The sequence below is a fragment of the Terrapene carolina genome, unplaced genomic scaffold, assembly GCF_002925995.2.
Source record: "Terrapene carolina triunguis isolate 2854851 unplaced genomic scaffold, T_m_triunguis-2.0 Scaffold132, whole genome shotgun sequence".
Classification (NCBI taxonomy): Eukaryota; Metazoa; Chordata; order Testudines; family Emydidae; genus Terrapene; species Terrapene triunguis.
This window is the reverse complement of record NW_020664483.1, coordinates 17737120-17761223: the sequence shown is the minus strand read 5'-3', so window position 1 is coordinate 17761223 and position 24104 is coordinate 17737120. Positions and strand designations below refer to the sequence as shown.

The 24104-nt window shown below is 44.0% G+C and overlaps 1 protein-coding gene across 1 annotated transcript in view; it reads right to left on the bottom strand.

The window, feature by feature from the left end:
• Positions 1–219: 219 nt before the first annotated feature.
• The window catches only part of BFSP1 (beaded filament structural protein 1), a 46458-nt gene continuing 22573 nt past the window's right edge, over positions 220–24104 (bottom strand). The window contains exons 3-8 of the mRNA XM_026653245.1: positions 16439–16534; positions 15281–15373; positions 13229–13336; positions 8472–8692; positions 3086–3171; positions 220–1142 (exon numbers count right to left, since the gene is read on the bottom strand). Of these exons, the coding sequence (XP_026509030.1) occupies positions 220–1142; positions 3086–3171; positions 8472–8692; positions 13229–13336; positions 15281–15373; positions 16439–16534 (1527 nt within the window). The remainder of the gene's footprint in view (positions 1143–3085; positions 3172–8471; positions 8693–13228; positions 13337–15280; positions 15374–16438; positions 16535–24104) is intronic.

The following is a 24104-nucleotide window of genomic DNA, read 5'->3' as shown; positions in this document are numbered from 1 at the left end:
ACAAAAAGTGTTGCGTAATTGAACCTGCTACTAGTTGCCCAAGTACATTTTAATGATTATTACATTAAAGGTAAACCTACACCAGACAGAATTGCCATTAATGTATCAATGTTTTATATCAAACAGCAAAAGTCTCACTATGTTAGCATGGTGTCAGGGAAAAAATAATTACGTCATTTAATAACTATGCCAGACAAGTTGCTTATCAAATGATGTAACTTAAGAGCCTTTGTCTCCTAGCTTCTTCTTGCTTGTCTTCTCAATCGTTGTCTCCACAATCATAGCTGTCTCTTCGTAAGTCTGAATTCTGTCATCTGAAAACTTCTCAATGGATTCCACTACTTCCACCTTCTCATAGCTCATGGAACTGGGTAAGCTTGGTTCTCTGAATGCTTGGCCTCCTTGTTGGTCTTCTCTGTCATACTCTGTCTCTTCAAATACGTCTGGCTCTGAAGGGCTGTCTACACCAGCTGGAGGTGCTGCCTCAGGCCCTGTGATGTCTGGCTGCTTTGAGGGCTCTTCGGCTTTTTCTTCTGACTTTCTGCCCTGTTCATTTATTTCTTCTCTCTCTTCAAGCTCATATTGCATTTCATGGACTTCCCCTTTCTCATTTGCTGATGGTTCAGAGGGTTCAGGCAGCTCTGGAATTGGCTCCACCTCCCCACCATTTGGCATCTTTCCATTGCTAGTGGAAACAATGATCCCACCTCCAGCTGGGGTGGAGGAAGAATAGAAGCAAGGATGGTCATAGCTTGCTTCCCCTGTGACAAGTACATAGCGCCCTTTGGTAGACAAGTCAGTCTTAGGCTCGGGTCTCTTGTAGCATCTAATTTTCTCTCTCACAGTGTTACACAATTCATCAAAAGCTTTACTTATCCGAGCTCCATCAGGCACATCCTCTGGGACTGTTTCTTGCTCATCTAGTTCTAATCCTTCCTCCTTAGGTTCACATATTACTGTGCTTTCATGTTTAAATTGACGCTGATCCTGATGAAAGCCTTCCAGAGTTCTTTCATAGCTGTTTTCAGGTGAAAACCCATCTATATCTTTGGAAGTGATCTCCTTTCTCCTAGAAATTTTCTTTGCCAGACCTTTTTGTCTTGGTTTTGCACTTGCAATCTCTTGCATAACCAGGGTGATATCTAAAGAAAATCCAAAACAAAGGCAACAGCACACAACATTGAATGGAGTTACCCAAGGCAGTTTAGCAATCTATCTCCAAACGAAAGGGCCTCATTGTCAGTACAGTATGTGCAGAACAAAGTGCAGCTGCAAAAGTGGGCATGTATTCATTTTATGTATGAAGATGGCTATTCTGAGTGTGCAACACTGGGCACGTATCCATTTTGCATGTACAAAGACCACTTTTATACAGAAAATGTATAAATACTAACTTCTGCATGTACAAAACTGAGCGCACAAAATCAGCATCTCTAAACTATGAAGACTATACTAATGCTCTGAAGGTACATTTAGGGCTCACTGCTGCTTTTCAATATAGTGTGCAACACCACTATCTTGTATCAGTAGCAGGATTAAGGGCCATACCCACATGGAAGTAGTTCCTGTGGCTGCTTCACAGGCCTCCTGGGCTTTCCAGCTGCAGAAACGTCTCCCAGATGTGACGGAAAAAACATCCCCATGTTAAAAAACATTCCCCCTGCCCCGTTCCTTATGGAAGAATTGCAGACTCCATCCAGAGCTATCACCATAAATGCAGATCAGGTTCACATGAATGTTGACAGGAGACTCACTCATGTCCTAACACAGAGGCAAGTTCTTCCCTTACTCTCTAGTCAAGTCCTGTAGGTAATGATCCAAAGTACAGTTAGATTCATGGGCCAGATGCTCAGCTGGTGTAAACGAGCATAACTTCATTGACTTCCATGGGGATGCATCTATGTACATCAGTTGAGGATCTGGTCTCCATGTATTAGTAGCTAATTTGTTCACTAACAAACTTAATTAAAGCCTGCTGTATTTGGCACTACACTAGGGTAAACACCCTATTTGGTCTCCAAAAATTTGAACATCCGACAGTTTATCTTCATTTTTTAACATGCCTTGTTTTCAATAAAACATCCAATTACCCATCTATTTATCATGATCTATCAACTTGGTATGTAAAGTACCTAGGTATCAAACCATCCATCTCCGTTGTTAACAAAATCATTTCTACTTTAGCCCTGGATATTTTCCTTCACTAGTTCCTGCTCTTACAAACATCCTAATTCTAAATGTATTCATCATACAGTTCTGGGGAGCAATCAGACAGTGCGGAATGTGACTCCATTCAGCTCAAACTGGGTCATGGCAGATAAACAAGACTAAATTGCCTATCTGTATTTGCAGGGCTACCCAAATGTTCCTATTTTGTTTAGTGATAATGAAAGGATGGTCAGACTTGGGATATAACCTAAATCCTATGTGATCTCATCGCATTTTTTTTAAAAAAAGGCTGCCTGTTCTATTAGTTCTCTTTGTGCATCTCATTTATTCAGTGCAAGCTACTTCTGTTGCAGTAAGTCATGCCACCAATATAGCAAAGGAACCAATTGGTTAGGACAGTGGTTCCCAAACTTGTTCCGCCGCTTGTGCACAGAAAGCCCCTGGCGGCCGGGCCGGTTTGTTTACCTGCCGCGTCCGCAGGTTCGGCTGATCACAGCTCCCAGTGGCCACGGTTCGCTGCTCCAGGCCAATGGGAGCTGCTGGAAGCAGCGGCCACTATGTCCCTTGGCCCGCACTGCTTCCAGCAGCTCCCATTGGCCTGGAGCAGCGAACTGCAGCCACTGGGAGCTGCGATTGGCCGAACCTGCGGATGCAGCAGGTAAACAAACCGATCTGGCCCGCCTGGGGCTTTCCCTGCACAAGCAGCGGAACAAGTTTGGGAAGCACTGGGTTAGGGGATCCAGCCTTCAAGGGCCAGATCTGAAGCCAACTGATGTAAACTGAAAGTCTCCCATTGACTTAATAGGCTCTGATTTAGGCCCCAACAATGGGGTCCATGCTGAAGACAAATGAAAATGGTTTAAAATGCAAATGTTCCTGTATTTACTCAAACAAGAAAAGAATAACAGACGTTTACCTCGCCTCCTCCAGGTTGTAGTGTGGCAGGGTCTGTAGCTCTGTGTGAAGAGTGCAACTGGGGTTCCAATTATGGCAGAATTTAACCTGGCAGAGAGAATTTGCATGAGTCAAATTTCCCCCAGAATACCTTAAACAAGTAGGACAATTTGCCTCACATCAAAATGGGAACATAAAATACCATTTAAATCAATATAGCGCAGAGGCTGTGTACTATTGGCCAGATTCCCTGCTGGTGTCAATCAGCAATGCCTTCACTGTCTTCAATGGAACTATGCCGATTTACACCAACAGAGGATCTGGCCTACTCTACTTACACATAGAATGTAGAGCAAAGCACATAGTTTTAAAAAGCAGCCCTAGTTTTGTCAGGGAATGATTTCATAATGTAAGGGGAGATTTTGAAAGGCACAAAGGGCAGTTGGACATCCCGTGCCCTCTGGAAGTCAGCGGGATCTGGGTATCTAACTCTTTTGGCGATCTTCCCCATAGAACTAAGGGCCATATACAGCTCTCAAACCATATGCATATGCAGTTTAATGCAAATAAGAAAGCAGTCAATAAAAGTAAACTAGATTCTTTATAAAAAGCAACAGAGGGTCCTGTGGCACCTTTAAGACTAACAGAAGTATTGGGAGCATAAGCTTTCGTGGGCAAGTCTTGCATCTGAAGAAGTGAGGTTCTTACCCACGAAAGCTTATGCTCCCAATACTTCTGTTAGTCTCAAAGGTGCCACAGGACCCTCTGTTGCTTTTTACAGATTCAGACTAACACGGCTACCCCTCTGATAGATTCTTTATTTAACTTAATTCAACAGCTCTTGCCATCTGCTCATTTTTCTTCATGCAAGCTCCCTCTAGTGTTCCCAGCCAGGCACTGCACCTACTTGTTCCTGCTCTGTTTAATTAACCTTGCCTATCGCCTGCAACTCTGAATGAACCAGTGGGAGCTCAAAGGCATATGAAATAAGAGGAGAAAATGCCCCTTCGATTCACAAGAACGCACACAAAATGTAGTTTAAGGGTAAGGCTTATGGTGACAAGTATCGGGTCAAAAAAAGCCTAAATCAGTTCACTTTTCAGTTCCCTCCACTAAAGGTTCTGCAGTGCTGAAATACAGTGGGTGGGGACTGGCCAGTTGAGTCAGAAAACATAATGGAACTGTGACACACTGTACCTCAAAATAACAACCTGTAACCCCATATGCACCACTTGGATATGGTTATGATATTTTGTAACAAAAATATGCCTTGTGAAGTATCATTGGAAAAGTCATAATCTATTGGACATTACTAGCCTGTTGAAATGCAGGTATCATTAGTGTATATGAAGTTATGAGATTGTTATATGTTTGTCACTGAAACAGGCTGTGAGCTGGAAAACATGCAGACTAGCTCTTCTCTGGCAACAAAGGAGTGACCAACACCCAACCAGGTGTTAAGCAACCACCATCGGCCATTCACCAGCAAGGGAGTTTTAAACAAGCGATTTGCAGTTCACATGAGAGTCAGTTGCTCAAGCATGTACACCACGGGGCTGCCTAACCCCCATGACACAGCAAGGATTTTTCCAGCATTGAGGAAAGTATAAAATAAGGGACAGTGACATAACCACCTCACCTTATTGTGATCTTCAATAACCCTGCTCAGCTGCCTTCTAATCTTGGAGGTGTCTAACATCCCTAGGCTTCTAAATCTCTACACTTAAGTCCCCTAGGTGCCCACGTTTCTGCCATTGACCATGTGCAAAGCTGCTTCAGGCTCAGCAAAAGTGCAGCTATCTCACACCTAAACCCCCGCGAGATCTTCAAACTGGGTGTTGTCCCACCTAGCTCACCTGGAGAGCCTGTTCTGGTAGACATGCCCAGAGCACACCTAACCCCACACCAAATGGCTGTGGGGTTGGGGAGGGAAGCGGGCAGATGAGGAGCTAGACCGAGACCCCCAACACCTTAGTCTAGTGGTTAAGGATATGAGAAGCCCAGGCTTAATGCCCCTCTCTGCTTGAGGCGGAGACTGGATGTGACATTGAGTCTCCCATCTCTTAGGTGCGTGTCCTAACTACTAGCTATGGGATACTTTGCTGTGGAAGGTTTAAGAGTGGTAGCTGTGTTAGTCTGTATCAGCAAAAAGAATGAGTATTTGTGGCACCTTAAAGGCTAACAAATTTATTTAAGCATAAGCTTTTGTGGGCTAAAGCCCACTTCATCAGATGCATGCAGTAGAAGTCTCTTAATTTCTCCTGTTGAATCATAGAATATGAGGGTTGAAAGGGACCTCAGGAGATTATCTAGTCCAACCCCCTGCTCAAAGCAGGATCAATCCCCAGACAGACTTCTGCCCCAGATTCCTAAATGGGCCCCCTCAAGGATTGAACTCATAACCCTGGGTTTAGCAGGACAATGCTCAAACCACTGAGCTATCCCTCCCCCTGTTTATAAAAAGCTGGTCCACAGTTTATAAAAAAATAAATATGCACTTTAATTTAAAGAGAGTGAGCACATATGATGTTATAGGCTAGTGGGTAGGTGTGGCACTCTGAACTTCAGAATGGCACCCTGGCACCCCCATATTCACAATGGTGATATGATTATATGTTTTGTACAAAGCATGCCTTCTGAAGTACAATTTAAAAAGTCTTGATCTGTGGACCATCAATAGCCTGTTGGATTGTATGTGCTATCATTGTATGTAAAGTTATGAAGTTTTGCTATGTGTATGTTATTGAAATATTTTGTGAGGTTGGGATGACCCACAACCAGCCTTTCAGATACAACAATGGAGTAGCCAGATGTGCTGATGACCCACTGAAGGGAATCCACTCTCCCACCGACCATCGCAGAAGACTTCTCAGAGAGAGCACGTAGACAATGGAGACTGCTTGGCCAATGGAATCGGACTCCCTTTCACAAGCAAAAGATCTTTCCAGCAAGTTGGAAGAAACTATAAAGAGGGGAAGTGACATCATGGCTTGGTCTCACTCCCGCCACAACTCAACACCTGGAAGAAACTTCTAGAGGATAAAGACTTTGAACTGGGGAGGGTAGTCCTAGCCGGTGTACTGAGGTTTGTACCATCCATCAGGGTAAGACACTGCTTGATTCAAATCCTATTTGGTTTATAGAACTCAGATTGCAAATTTACTTTTATTTCTTGGGTAACCAACTTTGATCTATATGCTTACTACCTATAAGCATTTAAAATCTACCTTACTGTAGTTAATAAATCTGTTTTATATTTTACCTAAAACAGTGCATTTTGGTTGAAGTGCTTGGAAATTTCAGTTCAGTTTACAAAGGCTAGTGTGTGTCCTCTCCACATCGAGGGAGCGGCAGACTGGGAAATGAACTTACACTGGTAACGCTTCTAACCAGACAAGACAGACCAGTTCTGGGGTGCAATGCTGGGGAACTGGGGGGGACTGGCTGAAGTGTCTCTATTGTTGGTTCATGAGTGGCTGGGAGCATTCATGTAACTCAGTTGGGTGTGTCCGTGCCTCTGGATGTCTGCATAAATGCAGTACCTGCCAGAGGTTTATAGCTTGCCAAGAGTATCACAGTGTGACAGGGAGCCCGGGTTGGTGGGACAGACGGCTCAGTGGTCCCACTGGCCAGGGTGCACCCTGGGAAACCCATCTCAGTAGGGTACTCACCACAGAGGCAGGAAACCCAAGTTCAAATCCCTTCACCACATCAGGCAGAGAAGGGAATTGAACCTGGGTCTCCCATGTTCCTCTTTGTATAAATAGTTATTGGAAGGGGGGATTGGAACATGCCCTAACCAGCAGGCTGGAGAATCATTTTCTCTCTGGCCCAATGAATGTTTCAGCGTGTTATACAAAGTGGAGCCACGGTAACAGTCAAGACTGAGAGAGCCTGACCCCACGGTACCTCCTGCCCAGTGGTTCATGCACTCACCTGCAAGGTAAGAGACCCGGGTTCCAATCACTGTCTCACATCAGGCAGAGGGGGAACTGAACTCTGGCCTCCTACACCCTGGGTGTGGGTGCTATCTTCTTGGCTTTTGGTTTTGGAAAGAAAGGGCTGCCCTGACTGACACGCCTAACTCCAGGATAGCGTTCACAGCAGTCAATCCCAAATGGAGGGAGATGCCTCCCATTGGGCATCTATCTCCCTTTGAGGGGTGGGACCTAAGCTGCACCCCTCTCCTGGGACTTAGGTAGCTCCCTGCTCTGCATGTTGGCTTTTATGAATCGCATTCTGAGGCATCTCGCACTCCCCAGGCATGGATAGGGAGCCTGGGCACCTAACTCAGGGCTGTGGGTTCCACTAGGCAGCTGGACACTTAAACGTTAAGCACTACAATGGTGAGTCCCTTTTCAGTATCTAGCCCCAAACTGCTGGCAAGATTTTAAACAGCTAGCCCCCAGTGTGTAACTGACTGGTTATTAGAGCTCTGCAGAGGGCGGTCAGTTCACAGAATCATAGAAAGGCTTTCATTTGCACCTGTCCTTGGTGTACAGAAATTAAAAGACAGCAGGCAAATGGTGACTAAACTGACAGGCTGGATGAGAACCTCATACTCTCTTCACACTGGCCCTGAGCTGTCTCTCTCCATTGGCTTCAGTGGGCTTTGGATGAGGACCACTGTCCTCAGGTTCCTGCTTTGAGAACCCCGTGGGCAGTAAAGTTCACATAGGCTTTAGCTGGATTAAACAAATTCCCATTTTCAAATACTAGGCTCCTGCACTGTCACTGACAATCCCCAGGGATGCACCATTAGGGTTGCCAGGTTTTTTACCAGAAAGTCCAGTCAAAAAGGGAACCTGGCGGTGTCCTGTCAGCGCTGCTGACCACCAGCCTCTGCCACCAGGGAGTGGGAAGAGCAGCAGCTGCTGCTGGAGCCTGGAGGAGCACTCAGGAATGGCTCCAGCAGAGAGAGGTACCGGTAGCTCCCCCATCCTGCCCCGAGCGTGGCTCTCCCTCCCCCAACCTGCCCCACTCACCCTCCAGCCTCGGAGCATGCCTCTCCCTTCCCAGTCCTGCCCCAGTCACCCCTCCATCACCAGAGCGAGGCTCTTCCTTCCCCACCCTGCCCCAGTCACCCCCACCCCTGGAGCGCAGCTCTCTCTTCCCCATCCTGCCCTAGTCACCCCACCCCTGGAGCACAGCTCTCCCTTGCCCGGCCTGCCTCAGTCACACGCACCCCTAGAGCCCTGTTTAGTTAGCAGGGGGAGGGTGGTGGAGAGAGCAGTGAGCAACGGGGGGGGGGGAGCAGGGGGCGGAGGATCGAGGGAAAGAGGTGGAGCAAGGGACGGGGCCTCAGGGGAAGAGGCGCAGCAAGTGGGGGAGGTTCCAGTGCTCAGTGTCAGGTTTTTCACAAATTAGAAAGTTGGCCACCCTATGCACCATACAGAAAGTAGCCCTACCGGTTGTCTTCATTCTCAATGATACGTTTGTACCGCTCCAGCTCATTCTCCAGGGACTGCTGATATATCACCAGCTGGTGACAGTCACTTGTGTACTTCTCCAAGGTCCTTTCAGCATCCTCTATCTCCTTCCTAAGGGCTTCAATCTGCTCATTGTACAGCTGAACCTCATCATCATAACTCTCTTGAGTGCTCTTAATAGCTTGATCCAGCATGGTTGTCTGAAATAAAGGAAATTGAAAGCAATGATATACAGCATTTCCTAGATGGGGACTGACACACATTTTCAGAGGAATCATTAAATGGCGAGACATACTTTTTTATGTCAGCAAACTAATGACTGAAAATAAGTCATATCCTTTGGCACAATTATTGAAGAGGAAGCTGACTACAATACTATGCATGGCTAGTGAGATGGCCTAGTGAATACAGATGGATGGTTTTCCCATCCCATGAGATTTTGAGATTTCATTTTTTTTCCCATACTGAAGTGAGATGAAAAGTTGCAACCTCAAACATTTTCATGGACCAATAATCTGAAAAAAAAAATCAGATTGGTTAAATCAAAACAATTCTGAAACCTTTTGGTTTGCTTTTGATTTTTTAAAACCCCTTTTAAAGTCTAAATTAAATAAAGTCCAAAACTTTTCCACAGAAATGTTTGGCATTGAGAGCTTTGTTGAAACTGACTCTTTTCTGCAAACAGTTTTGGGTTCTACAAATCTGCATTTTCCTATGAAAAAGTATTTAGGTCAGAGAATTCCCCTCCAGCTCTCACTATGCAGATGTCTCCCAGAGGGCATCTAAGTGGGCCAGATGAATAGCTTCCACAAAGGTCTTGGGTTCCCTTGCAGAAGCGCTGAAAACTGGGCCTGATGCTGCACCATTAAAGCCTATTGGCATTTTCATTAAATTCATTTAGTTATTAATTCATATTTAAAAAATACATCTATTGCTCCCACCCAGTGCCATGGTCACCTATTCCATAAATTAAAACATAGACCAAGGCTTTTCTATAAATATACCCATCATAGCCCACACTACCCAGAGCAGCCTTAATATAGACAGTAAGAAGATGGGCTTTGCAAATCTGGTCTCTGGCAGACAAAAGGGAGGAGGGGGAGCAGGTTTGAAAATTGGAGGAAGACGGATGGTTTGGGGGCTGCAGCATAGACAGGAGGTCTGAGCTCGATTCCTGACTCCACTGCAGATGTTATGTATGTTTCCAGGCAAGTCGCTCAGAGTTTCAGTGTTGGTTTAGTGGCCACAGTGCTGCATTTGCAGGAGGGGGAGACACATTAATGCACTATGCCAACAGCAATGGCCAGAGTCGTTCTGCCCATGGAAGCCACAGGCAGTCAGAATTCCTCTGGCAGGAGCAGGCTCATGGCTGCTTCTTACAGCTCCTTTTTGGAGGGTCAGCCTATAGTCTTGCACCACCTCTTCTTTAGAGGAAGCTTGACTCTAGCCCCCCTTACAGCCCACCCAGCCACAGCCCCAGTAGGTTGTGTAGCACCAATGAAGTTGCTAAACATCCCCTGGACTTGGCACTCCAAAGGCACCAGCACCAGGATTACAGCTGCTGACTGGACAGGAGCCTAGAGAAGAGAGCTGCCTGTTCTGCCCAATGGGGAGGTGGCTAAAATCTGGCCCATAATCTCTTTCTACCTCAGTTTCGCCAGCTGTCGGTTGGGAAGTACAATACTTACATATCTCATTATTGCCTGTAAAGCTCACCTTAGATGGAAAGGTGCTACCTGAGTAATTCCGAGACTGCTACTCGTACAGCCATGTTACTAAATGTGACATCACTGGTGCCACGGGCATTATGGGAGCCCAGCGGGCAGCGCTGCAGACCAAGTTACAGCTCGCTGCAGTACATGTGTAGCCATCGAAAGACAAACTTCAACGTTACAAGCTGCAGCCTGCCACTGACCCTCACAAAACACTTGGGGAGAGTCACATACCGGGAGCAAGCAGCATCTAAGCCTTATGGGATTGCTACTCCACCACCAAGTGACATGGTGACCAAGGAAGTAGTACATGGGAGTTTCCTTTAAATGTTCATATCAGAACATTCTGGCTTGTAGAATAATGTAACCGTCTGTGCAGTGACTCCTGTATATAAATGGGATTTTAGTAATACATCACTGGAAGGTAAGTTGGCCACAAGATGGTGCTGCGTCACTTGAAAAAAAAAAAAAGATAGGGAATTGCAGCAAAGTGTTACTTCTGCTGTTATTTGTCTAGCTTATTACATAATTCCTATAGCACTTTCTTTTACAGTCACACTTTATAAGAAGGGTTCATTCATAACTAGTCTATAGAGCAGTGGGTCTCAATCAGCACACAGCTGTGGTCCCTGTGACATCCTCAGGGCCATAACTTGGGAGGGGCAGGAGGGGCACTTGCCCCAGATGCAGAACCGGTGCAGGGTGTAAAAATGGGGTGGTGCAGGATCGGGCCATAGGTGCTGGAACTAGGGGTGCTGGAGGTGCTGCTGCACCCCCTGTCTTGAAGTGGTTTCCATCATATACAGGGTTTACCATTTGGTTCATAGGCTCTCAGCTCTGGGTGCTGGGGCAGTTTCTGGGGAGTTCTGGGGAGCAGTTCCTAGGTAGGGGGCTGGGTGCTTGGGGGGCAGTCCCTGGGTGGGGGACTGTATGATGGAGGGGGCAGTTCCAGGGGGGGTTGGATGATGGAGGGCATTCCCTGGCTGGGGGGTGGGGGGCACTTTGGGGGGGCTGGGATACAGTCCCTGGCTGCAGTCTCTGGCTGGGGGGGCAGGCTCGGCAGCCGTGCTCTCTGGGCACTCAGCCCAGCTGCACCGCCAGCAGCAGTGCGGTGCAGCCATGCCATCCTCACAGTAAATTAATTAATTTTAACAATTAATGTTTTGACTTATTTACTAACTTAAAATGCTCTTGGCAGACATTTGCCAGTGTTGAAATGAAAGGTGCTGTATCGATTGGAATTGTATTGCTGTCATGTAACAAATACTAAACCTGGGGGGGTTTTGTGGCTGGACAGGCAGTGTATATATTGTGTGCATGCTGCCCACAACACACACAGAGCTGCATATGCAGCCCACAATGGTAAATAGGTTGAGAACCACTGCTGTAGAGGGTTAATAAATCATTAATATATTGCTTTAATAGTTCATTACTCAATTATTATAGACCGTGGGGAGGAGGACGGGCAGGAGGAGGGGGAGAGCTGTTTCCAAAGAACTTGAGTGATTTGTTTTATTTGGGAAAATTCCAGCTCAATAGGTTGATTATAACCATGGCTTCTAACCCCCTATAATCCCTTTTACTGATATTCTCAATAGGAGTATAACTGCTATATTTGTCATTTATTAACCCTTTATAAATGGATTCTTAATATAAAGTGTCACCTTGAAAACTAAGGTTTCGTTCTGAAATGGTGACTAGTAAAGGCCAGATCATGCTCATCTTTTCTTGGGTTAACCATCTGAAGGCAGGTCGCCTCCAGTGACTTGTACATCTGAGCAGAACTCAGGCACCGTCACAGTCCATGCTGTCCCCTGAGTCCCAGGTGAATTCCTGACTAGGGTGTTAGACACCCCCAGGAGGCTGAGGTAGAGGTGTGGCACTTTCATAACCCCCCTCTGTGTGCTGGCCAGCTGTGTCGAGACTCACGAAGCTGCTGTAGTGGCAGTGCTTCCCAAGATCTCCGGGAGCAGCACATCATCCCCGGAACAGGCACGAAGGAGCCCTTACTTGTAGTGCTAAGGTAATCATTTCCCACAACTACCCATTAATTAGGTCCGTCTTAGGGGTGGGCATGTAGGTCCTGACATTCATGGCTTAAGTTGCTGTTCAGTTTTCAGCCTAGCCTGACAGGATCACAGAGCCCAATGGATTGCTGCAGAAGGCACAAGCCGCACTATGAAATTCTTGGCTGGGGACAGGCAGGAGCTGCAGGGAAAGTCCTGGTAACTCATGCCCTGTGAGTTGGCAGTGCACAGACACAGAGACTGTTGTTGCTGATGGTCCCTGGGTGTGGCTGGAGGTGCTAATTCGTTGTTATCATTATCAGGGATAAGTGTAGGCTGCTGTGTGAAACCTGACATGCACTTTTTGAGGAAATTCATAGATTTTAAGGCCAGAAGGGACTGTTGTGATCATCGAGTGTGACCTGCCTCATGGCACAGCCCATAGAATCTCACCCAGTAATTCCCACATCAACCCCAGCACTTGTGGAGTGAATTTAGTGCTCAGGCAAAGCGCTGAACCTACAGCTCTGAAGACCTCTGATTTTATCCCACAGTGCCAATGCATTTCATACTGGATTGGGGGAAGGGGAGACTCAGTCCCTGGACCTTTTCAGTCCTTGGCCTGTCTGCTGAGACTGTCCATCAGCAATCCAGTTGTGATCTGGGCATTTTGTTCCACCACGAACTGGACTAAGGCCTCCAACCACTTCTACTCAGTCTACTAAGCAGCTATCACACAGTAATGACTGACCCTCTGAAACTAACTACATAAATCTTCATCCCATGATACTGGGCCTGTTAGACAGAAGGAGGAAGCTGAGATAGGTAAAGTTCAAATAAAAACATCCTTTTCAAGCATCCGTCTTATTTGTAGTTATTAGATAATGTTTTCACCCTGTTCAAAACCCCATTAAATATCAGCCATGCTGCGTTGTTCAATGTTAGGTGTTGATTTGTTGCAATTACACTAGCCTGAATCAATGAGAGTCACTAGACTTTCTAGTTAGTTGTATGGTACCTCAGTCTGCAATTTCAATTTCTGAGTCTGCAGCTGACAAAGAATGCTCTTGTACTCTTCCAGCTGACTCTGCAGGATAGGAATTCTCCTTTCTGCCATCAGCCTTTCCTGAGAAAAAAGGAGAAAGAACGTCTGATCATGTACATGCCACCAGAGATTTCATTACCTACAGTCAATCTGAAAAGACAAAATGAATGATGATGAGATGATATCTCAGCCTCTTGCTGCATAACTTTAATGGTCTCAAGTTCTCAATGGAGGCACTGTAGCAGCACTGCTTATAGTTTAAAATAGTTCACTTCATTTGAAAGGAAAAGGTTTACCATGCTGCTGTGTGAAGCAGACTAGTAAATGCCTGCTTATATCATTCACACCCAAACAACAATTGTTTCCTGGGGTACTGTCTTACATTGGTGCGAAAGTGAAACCCACCACCTTTGTCTCACCTGGTTTCATCCAATCAGTTTGATTCACAAGGGTTCATCTCTCTTTCTCTTGCCCCATCTTGCCTCTTTGGAGAGGGAGCAGACAAAGTAAGCTCACATCCCCATCCCCAAATCTTGGAATCTCTTTACTCTGATGGGACACATCCCTACTTCTGCTGCTGCTGGACTAGCCTTTTAACATGGGGTTGGTATAGGTCTCAGAATATACCTGCTTAGCAGAAATCCCTGTTCAAGACTTCTGACATCTCTTTTGATACTTAAGCTCCTAAAGCTCACTTAAGATTTTCAAAGCTGCAACTTTGATCTTCTGTTGTCATCATTAGAAATTCAACATTTACTCACAGATACCACAGCACCTCCCTCTACTTAGAATAGGAAATGGACTATGTGACGTTGCACTCTATATGATTTCATGAAAATATGCTAATGAGAGTGAATATAATGTAACTGGAATATGCTTCATGCAAAAGGTCTCTTGTAAGATATCATTACAAAGCTTATAATTTACTGAGTGTGGTCATCCTATTTGTATAAATGTATCATTCTTGTATCTGAAACTAGAAATATGAAATATAACTCTGAGGTCCCATTGTAGTTATGTAAAGTGTGGGCCATTAATCTGGATGGCTCCCATTAACCAGGACAATTGACTGCAGATGGCTCTGTTTTACTTGTAAGTCTTCCTGTATACGTGTGTGCTAGCAAATGGGTAATGAAGTCTTACAGTGACATGTGATCATGTCACCTGAACTGGAATCCATCTTTAACCTGGTGCTTTTCCATTTAGAGGGGGGGAGGGACCCAGAGAGACAAAGGATTCCCGCCTTATGCAAAAGACATATAAGTGGGCGGAACAGAACAAAGGAGGCTGCAGCCATGAGAAATCCCCTAGCTACCACCTGAGCTGGAACAAGGGCTGGACCAGGGGAAAGGATTGTGCGCAGACTAGGAAGGCATCCAGTCTGTGAAAGAAACTTATTGAAACATCTCTGAGGGTGAGATTTTATCTGTATTCAGTTTTATTACTGTACTAGGCTTAGACTTGTGGGTTTTATTTTATTTTACTTGGTAATTCACTTTGTTCTGTCTGCTATTACTTGGAACCACTTAAATCCTACTTTCTGTATTTAATAAAATCACTTTTTACTTATTAATTAACCAAGAGTATGTATTAATACCTGGGGGGGGGGGGAAACAGCTGTGCATATCTCTCTATCAGTGTTATAGCGGGCGAACAATTTATACAGGGTAAAATGGATGTATTTGGGGTTTAGACCCCATTGGGAATTGCGCATCTGAGTGTTAAAGACAGGAACATTTCTGTAAGTTGCTTTCAGTTAAGTCTGCAGCTTTGGGGGATGTGGTTCAGACCCTGGGTCTGTGTTGGAGCGGACTGATGTGTTTGGCTCAACAAGACAGGGTGCTGGAGTCCCAGGCTGGCAGGGAAAGCAGGGGCAGAAGTAGTCTTGGCACATCAGTTGGCAGCCCCAAGGGGGTTTCTGTTATCCAACCCATCACAGAGTATCTCAAGCACTTAGGGTAAATATCGACTATCACATTACGAGTGCTCACTACATAGCATTTATTTACTCAGTGAAACACTTACCTCGCTTACTCCAACTGTAATGGTGGTCACAGTAGTGGTCATTTGGATGATCTGTTGTAAAATGCTGACATAGGTCTGTATTTCCATGATATTCTGTGGTGGAGTAAAATCATTTTAATTAGTAACTAGTAAAGCAAGATTTTCAGTTCAGCTGACTGAACTTCTGTGATTTATTTCTTGATGATAACTTCTTTCACTTGTAAAAGTATGGGTCAAATTCAGATCTGCCGTAAATACATGCCACCCTGACTCTAGTGGACTTCTATTCATCTGAACTGGGCTAACATGTGTTAGCAGTTTAGTAACCCAATCACAATATTCAGATAGTACTTTGCTAAAGCTGTTGGGTTACTGATAAGATGTAGCATATTCTTAATTCAGTATTGTGTTACTCATGTTTTAAAGGAACAAATGGGAATATAATCTGATTTAGTCACCAGTGGAGGAGGCGTGGAAGGGGTAAGGGTGGTTAATGGTGTAATAAAGACCGGTGGAAGGAGGTTATTTTCATTTGTATGGCCAATGCGTAGGACTGTGACTCCTTTCAGATGACACTTTGTAAATGTGCTCAGAAGAGGTTGACCAAGTCCATCTGGTTTGAATCATTGACCATTGACCCTGTTCTAGTTTTTGCCCTTATGGACCTGATCTAGCGTCCATTGCTATCAGTGGGAAAAAATTCCAAAGAACTGTGGAAAAGGATTAACGTTAGTCTCTCTCCTTTTACCAAATCTATTCCCAGTTTATTTATGGCTCCTAAAGCTATTTAATGATGGGTCTTTTCCTGGGAATGCCAGACTACAATCCTTCCAGTCCCAGATTAAATGATGATAAAAGATGCAAGCAGATCCTGGTAATCATGTTAATGATTCTCGTCTGCTGATCTTGAGTGAGTGAGGTTTGATAAAATACAACAGCCCACTTGTTGGTCTAGAGAATACCGAATTCAATGTATTTTGTTCAGTAACATATCCAGTCTTACCTGGGGTCACTGCGGTTGTTTGAACCTTTTCAAAATGCCATTTTATAACAAAACAAAACAACAAACCTTTACTCTGTAGGTGTCTGAAGTGGCCACTGAAAGAGATCAAAGGTTAGCATGACACTTTTCAACCTTCCAGATTCCTCTCTGAGAGGTGGGGAAGTCAGTGCAATTACCTTCTTGTACCTGTCCTTTGTGGCATTAATGTCATCCTGCAGGAACTGTGATTCAATCTGAAGTTCCAGATTACATAACAAAGCTTCATCTGCTTCCTGCAGTGCAGATAAACATGACACTTTTAGTACTGGCTTCAGGATCACTAAGAATAGATTAGCCACTTATCCAAAAAAGTGAATCATTTAAAATTTGTAGCCACCTATGTTGAGAATTAAAGACTAAAGGTATGATGAAACCAACAAAAAATATGCACTTTTATCCATTCGGCTCTCCCGTGGTATATACTATTTTTCTAAATAAAGCTGATAAAGACAAGCAGTTAATACATTTCAGTACTGTGGTGCTGTCACAGCTCATTCACCATATGCTTTATGATGGCTGGGAGCCAAGGAATAGACACTTTATGAAATACCAATCGCTGAAGCTTGCAATGGTGTCTGATTCTAAGCAGGAAGCATCAACAATATAAGGCATTGATTTCTCCAATATTTGTGACAGCGTTTGATATATGTTGACACTTTTTAAAATATCACACTAAAGAACATACATATTTCTGTGCCAACCTGAAATTTTTCATTTTGTGACGTCTCACACATCATAAAATTGGATTTTTCTGTGACATTTCTGGGACTAATAATTATTGACATGGTGGCCCACAAAAACTAGAAAAGCAAGTCTGGGGGCAAAAAATTGCAATTAATTGTAAATTCAGGAGGCAGAAGATTCTCAGAGTCCAGTTGGTCTAGAGAAAGGAGCACAGAACTCAAAATAATTACCATGATTTACACCTGCGTAACAGAGAGCAGAATCTGGCCCAGTATCTAACTCCCATTTCAATTCTAAGAGGTCGCTTGGCTCATTACTGAGTTTACTACTTTAAACAAGCTCCTGAATATAAAATACTTCCCAGCAACTTTAAATCATACAATACAAAATAACAAGTTCTATGGGGATAAATTTCAGCCTGCTAGCTAATACATCAGCATCGAATTAAGTATATCATGCACCAATAGAGTGAAAATTTACTTTCTGGTAGGACTCCTGAACATGACCAATTGAATCCTCGTTGCAAAACTCCCTAACACTCGGTGGTTCCTTTGACATTTTATAATTTATGTCAGTGGAGGTGTTTCCATGAAGCTATAAATGCAATATGAACCTGATTGAAAGCCCATTGACATCAAGGGAAAGAAACTCGCCGATGTGATGCTTGAGCTGGCTGAATTGCACCAATACAATTGAATTGACATTTGCAGAAGACAAAAGTATTCCTTGCAGTGATAAAAAAAGGTGTTAAAAGGTGTTAAAATATTTCAACAGATGCAGGCGTGGCATCTATAGTTTTTGGAGGATTGTTTACACGTAACTCTTTGTCAGGAAATCAATGCATTTTGGCAACTTCTGTGACCAAATGTTTGTGGGTAAGACCTTAAATAACACAAGCTCTCTGAAAACCCTGGAGACTTTTTTTTCAAACTTTTGTAAACTCAGCCCTTTGCAGTCTCTCTCTGTCAATGGTTTTGTTATGATATCACAAAATCCCATAGATTTTCAGTAGATCTTATTCTAGAGAACAAAGTACATCCTGAGACTGTGGGGGGTGGGGAGTGGGGGAGGAAGAGTCCTTTTCTCAATTGTTTTTGCAATTTGTTTACTTTCTGCATTTGACAGCACTTTAAGTATAGTTTCACAATTTCCCGATACAAGCAGCTATTCAGGTCATTCCACCTGCTGTATCAGTGCGTCTCTGACCCAGCAAGAGCAAAAAGAAATTGTAAAATATAGGAATATCTGACGGTAAGTGAGTCTCCAGGGCAGCTATACATCCGACAGTGCATTTAATTCATATTTTCACATTAACTACATTTCAAGGTGATGGTGTCTCTTTAGTTCTATCACATCAGGTATTGAGTGGTAAGTTGTGCTCAACAGCAATAATCATCAGCTTTGTAGCAACTTTGGGGTAGCCATGGATGCTAAAATCACTAATATTTCATGAGCCTGATTCTGATCTCATCTAGACTAGTGTAACACCACTGGCTTCAGTGGAGATCCTCCTTTTTTAGGCCTCAACTAACCAATGCATTTAAGCACATGCTTCATTTCAAGCACATTAGAAGTCCCGCCCCATTCAACAAAGCACTTAAACAAGTTATTAACTTTAAGCACCCACTTAATTCCTGATTTACACATATGCTGAAAGTCAGTGATTTGCTGAATCTGGGCCTTACACCAGAGGCTAGAATCAGGTCCCATGTGTCTGAGTTTATGAGATAGTTACATTCAAAATGCATACGCTTTTTTTTCTTGACTCATTCCTTTCTTCATAATTCCAACCACGCTGCTCATACCAGCTCCTCAAGGTAAGAGTATGCTAGTGAGAAGGTCTGATTAGGTACTTTCCAGGATTTGGGATAGAAAAGTGAGCATGTGCACTGTGAACCTACCTATATCATACTTGCCAGCACATGGGGATTCTGATCTCTGTGGTAAATCAAGTATATCTCCATTGAAATCAGGAGTGTTACCACTGGTGTCCGTGAGAACAGAACCAGGCCCATTCAATATAATTGATTTCGTCATCTATGATAATCCCAATGTTGATACAAAGGCTGATGATTAGTTCTCAGGAAAGTGTGTTCCACTTCAGTGGTTCTCAAACTTGGGCCGCTGTTTGTTCAGGGAAAGCCCCTGGTGGGCCGGGCCGGTTTGTTTACCTGCCCCGTCCGCAGGTTCGGCCGATCGCGGCTCCCACTGGCTGCAGTTCGCTGCTCCAGGCCAATGGGGACTGCGGAAAGCAGCGCAGGCCGAGAGATGTGCTGGCCCCCCTTCCCACAGCCCCCATTGGCCTGGAGCGGCGAACCGTGGCCAGTGGGAACCGCAATCGGCCGAACCTGTGGACACGGCAGGTAAACAAACCGACCCGGCCCGCCAGGGGCTTTTCCTGAACAAGCGGCAGCCCAAGTTTGAGAGCCACTGTTCTACTTCACACAAAACCTAACCTGACACAATTAAAAAATCATCATGGGAGACTAAGATCTGATCTATACTTAACCATTAGGGCCACGTAGCTATGGTGCTAAAGAGGTTTGAAAAATTCAGACCCCAGAGTGCCACAGCTATGCCCACTGAACCCCCAGTGTAGATGCAGCAAGGTCGATGGAAGAATGCTTCCTTTGACCTAGCTACCATCGATCCGGGAGGGGAAGCGCCTACAGCAATGGAAAAAACCCCTTTCCATCCCTGTGAGAAGTGTCTATACTATGGCACTACAGCAACATAGTCACAGCATCGTACCTAAACTGCTGTGGCATCTGTAGCATATACATGGTCTGAATAAATAACTGACTATACAGAGGAACATGTGACACTGGCTATGCATAAAGCACTGTCAAATGCACAAAGGAACCAGAAAATACGGGAACAAACATTTCCCCCTAATCGACTTCAGTCAGAGTAACACTAGATGTTGCTTGTAACAATAGGATCTTAAGGGGCGGGGGGGGGAGGGGGCGGAAACAGATTTTTAAACATATGGCATCCCTTTAAAACTCACCACTTTCAATTATCAGAGGTAAATATCTGGCACAATGATCAGATCATGTGCAGTGAATTAAACACTCACCTCTCTGGGCAGGGCATGTGACTGTGGTGAAAGAGGGATTTCCTTTTTTACATGTACAGCAAACTAATCACCAGGGCTGATATGCTATTGAGAAATGTGTTGATGCTTGCGATTTTCATTATGCCATTGACTCATCCAGCCAGGTTTGCTGATGCACCAATAAAACCACCGTGAACTTTTTTTACTTTAGTGCTAGTTAACTGCACTGCGAGCAAATGCCGCTAATTAAAACAGACCATGACCAGAATATTCTAAGCCAGTCATCAGGAATTTGTGGAGCATTTATGCAGCCTTAATGATTTCCTATTGAGAGAAAGATCAGCACAACAATGATAGTGTTAGGAGTCTTGTGGGGGAAGCAGACATCCCCAATTAGCAAGGATTTTTGTATGTAATGAGCAAAATCTAGTTTTCAGCTTTTCAAATGTTTGCCCAAGAGAGAAAATGTGTTCGCAGTTTTTCTTTTTAAATAAGCTAGATTTAGCTATGCCTTCACTGAACCCTCACGCTGTATCAAAACAACACAGCATCCAGTTATTTTCTTCTCAACTTTGCATCATTCTTTCATTATTCTTTATGTGCATTTTAAAAAAAAATCTTTAGATACTGACTCCAGCAGTGGTCAAGGGCCCAGATCTTCAATGGTATTTAGAACATAACTCCCATTGATAAATACCTTTGAGGATCAGAGCCATTTTCAAGCAATAGCAATGAGATAGGACAAGTCCAGTGCTCCGCAGAACTGTTGTTTAATGCCTCTGTACATTGATGTGTTCTTCCCTATTTGTAAAGATTCCTGCATGTATATAAATCAATCAGGCTTCATCCTGAGTACTATGCACAGAAAATGAACTGCAAAGCAGAATGGACTTATCTTTCTGAGTAAAAGCCACTGCATTCCTACATCTATAAATTGACCTGAATGTACCCAAATACTAGTTTAAGCATAAGGTGATGGATATGGGGATGTGAATTCTGTGTCACTGATAAATATGGACAATGCAATCATGTCAAATGCCAGAACTTTGCTCTCAGCGTAATATGCATCTCATATCTGCTGTCTGCCCTGCTGTAGAGAATACTGCTGTCAAGAACCTGCTAAGATGTATAACATCCTCCATGTCATTTGATATAATATGAAATGTATCAGTGGCACAGAATTTTACCACACACACATACATGTATGGAGTAAACTGTTTGCAAAATGGCCTTCATGACAGGGCTTGGATCCCTGTTTGTTGTTAATGGAGAGAGGTACAAAATTTATAAACAACAAATCATTTACTAAACTGAGCCCCTTTTCCTATTCAGCAGTAGTCTGCAAACACACAGTAAGCCTCTTCATTATTCAGATGGAACAGTGAATGTTGTGTATGAACAAATTTCTTCCTAAAGATTGCTCACAAACTGGTTGCCTCGGTGAACGTTCTATTGCTCATTTGATAGTTTGCTCTCTGCGGTTTGTCGTCTTTGTCAGCTGATTGTTTTTGTTTCCTGATTGCGTTACCTAATATTTATAATCACCTCTGTCTGTGTGAAAGATGCCATCTTCACTGACACACTAGGAACCTCCAGAGCTAAGTGCATAGCTTGAGCTAAAGCTCTCAACCTATAGCTCCAGCAGACTCAGCCACAGAGAGAGACCTCTAACACACATTCACACTCTGATAATGAGAGGGGATTTAGTAGAAGTTGTATCCATGAGTGTGGTACATTAGCGTGCTACATTTTGCTCTCTCTTTTTATGTTCCTCTTCATCGATAAGGCACAAGAGAAAAATGTCAGAGATGGCCACCAGACCCCTGCCATGTCTGCTCACACCTTCACAGGCATCATGTTTCCCAGCAACAAATTTGTTTTTCAGGTTTTCATATGTTTTAAGTGAAAAACAAATTTCTGCAAAAAAATGGAGATAAGTCAAATTTCCAAACTGTGAAACTGCCTTAAACAAAATCTTTGAGTGAACCTTTGTGAAAATGTGTCCTCACTTTCACCCATCTCTGATCACTATGAGCCAGATCCTGTTCAGACCAGGTGATCACAATGGTCCCTTCTGAATCTGTGGCACTAGAGCCTAGCCTGTATCAGACCAGTGGTTGGTAATCTCCAGGAAGGGTCTAGGGAGCAGGAACCTTTCTCCTCAGCTGGCAGAATGGCTGCAGAGCTGCTCAGGGCAGGCTACTTCTGCCCAATGGCTGAACTAGCACCTCATGACCCAGCACCCCATGATTTAGTTGGGAATTGGTCCTGCTTTGAGCAGGGGGTTGGACTAGATGACCTCGTGAGATCCCTTCCAACCCTGATATTCTATGATTTTATGACCCTGTGTGAAAGGGGAGGACTGAGGATCCATGCAGCACACAGTTCATGCTCTACCTTGCCCCCCATCCAACCCTGCATTGTCACAGATAGGCCAATGGAGCTGGGCTCTGAACCACATGTCGAGGTTCATGCTGTGCCACTTTTGAAAATGCACTCCCTGTGCAGCGGAACCATACTGGTTCTGATGCCGGAGAGACCTCCATGCCTCCAGAGATGGCTCTGGATTTGCCTTTCCATTTGGTGAGCTTATAACATACCCATAACACTTGTTCTAAATGAGCTCAAATATACTGGCAAATTCTAAGCACATGATCTCTTGGAAATATGGAGGAGAAGGGATGATCTGGACATTAAAAAGTACAAGTCATTCAAATGATCCCTGTTTGCGCAAAGCCACTTCTGCATTTTGCAGAGGGAAGGAAAAACACTGTTTAATATGCCAGAAACGGGACAGAAACATGAAAGATTAGCAATGAAAATAGAGCTGGGAAGGAGACGATCTATTTTTCTTAATTCAAAGAAGAAAGCAAACAGCAAAGTAGGATAAATTTGATTTTTTTCTTAATTTCATATACCTGGCTTTGAAAAATCTTTTCTAAAGATGTTAATGGACTTTTCCAACTCTTTGCCATGCAAACCATTATTTGTTCTACTGGCTTAATTCTGTAAAGTGCACATCTAAGGTAACACTTCACCTGAAAAGAAACCATACAGTTTTCTTCCTTTGCTATGGAAACTAGATTTGCACAGTGAGGGGCCAGTCCTTAGATGGAGTTGAGTTCCTCCTGCAGCAGGCTGAGTGCCTTCAGTTTTCATGGAGGTCCATGAGAATTGAAGCTGCTGAGCATATTACAGGATCAGGACCTTGGGGCTCTATTTAAACGCACATTTTTCTCCACTCATCTTCTAGAGGGATAGACAGACATGTTGACTGCATGGTATTCACTTAAAAGAGATACAAAACTTATGATTTGCAAGTGGATGGACTTTTGCTGACTACTTGTGCATAGACTCCAAACACAGTCGGAAGATAAACTCTTTTGGGCACAGAAAGGAATAATGAAAGTATTAAAGCCAACTCTAAACACACTGGGCCAGATTCTGCCATCCTTACATGTGTTAGGCAAGAGCGTCAGATGGCATAAACTGGCATAGCTACATTGACTTCCAAAGACACTACATTGACTGCTAAGAGATGCTCTAGCTAGCCTAGCACAACCAGACATCATGTGCTTGATGCAGGAATCACTGGGTGAAATTCTATGGCCTGTGTTATGCAGAAAGGCAGCCCAGATGGTCATAATGGTCTCTTTAAGGACTTCAAATCTATAAATCTATGAATTAGTCAGTGCTTAATTTGTGCCAGGGCTTTCCAGGGCTGAGCCCCGGCACCTCTAGGCTTGGCAGTTCATAGCCCTGGCATGTCTGGGCTTGCTATATCAGTTATTAACATAAAAAAATTGCTTGAGCCCCAGTAACTAATTGCTTGAAGTCTGGCACCTGTTTCAATACAAATTAAGCACTAGAATCAGTGTAGCCAGCTGAGACTCTGGTTTGTTGAACTTACTTGGTAAGTAATCCTATTGAAATCAATGCAACGTCTCATAGAGTAAGGTATTAGTCAGTGTGTATGTGGATGACAGAATCCAGCCATTTACTCAGAAAACAGGAAGTAGCTTTCTTCAGTGCATAGTAAATAGCAATTACTTGCTTTGATG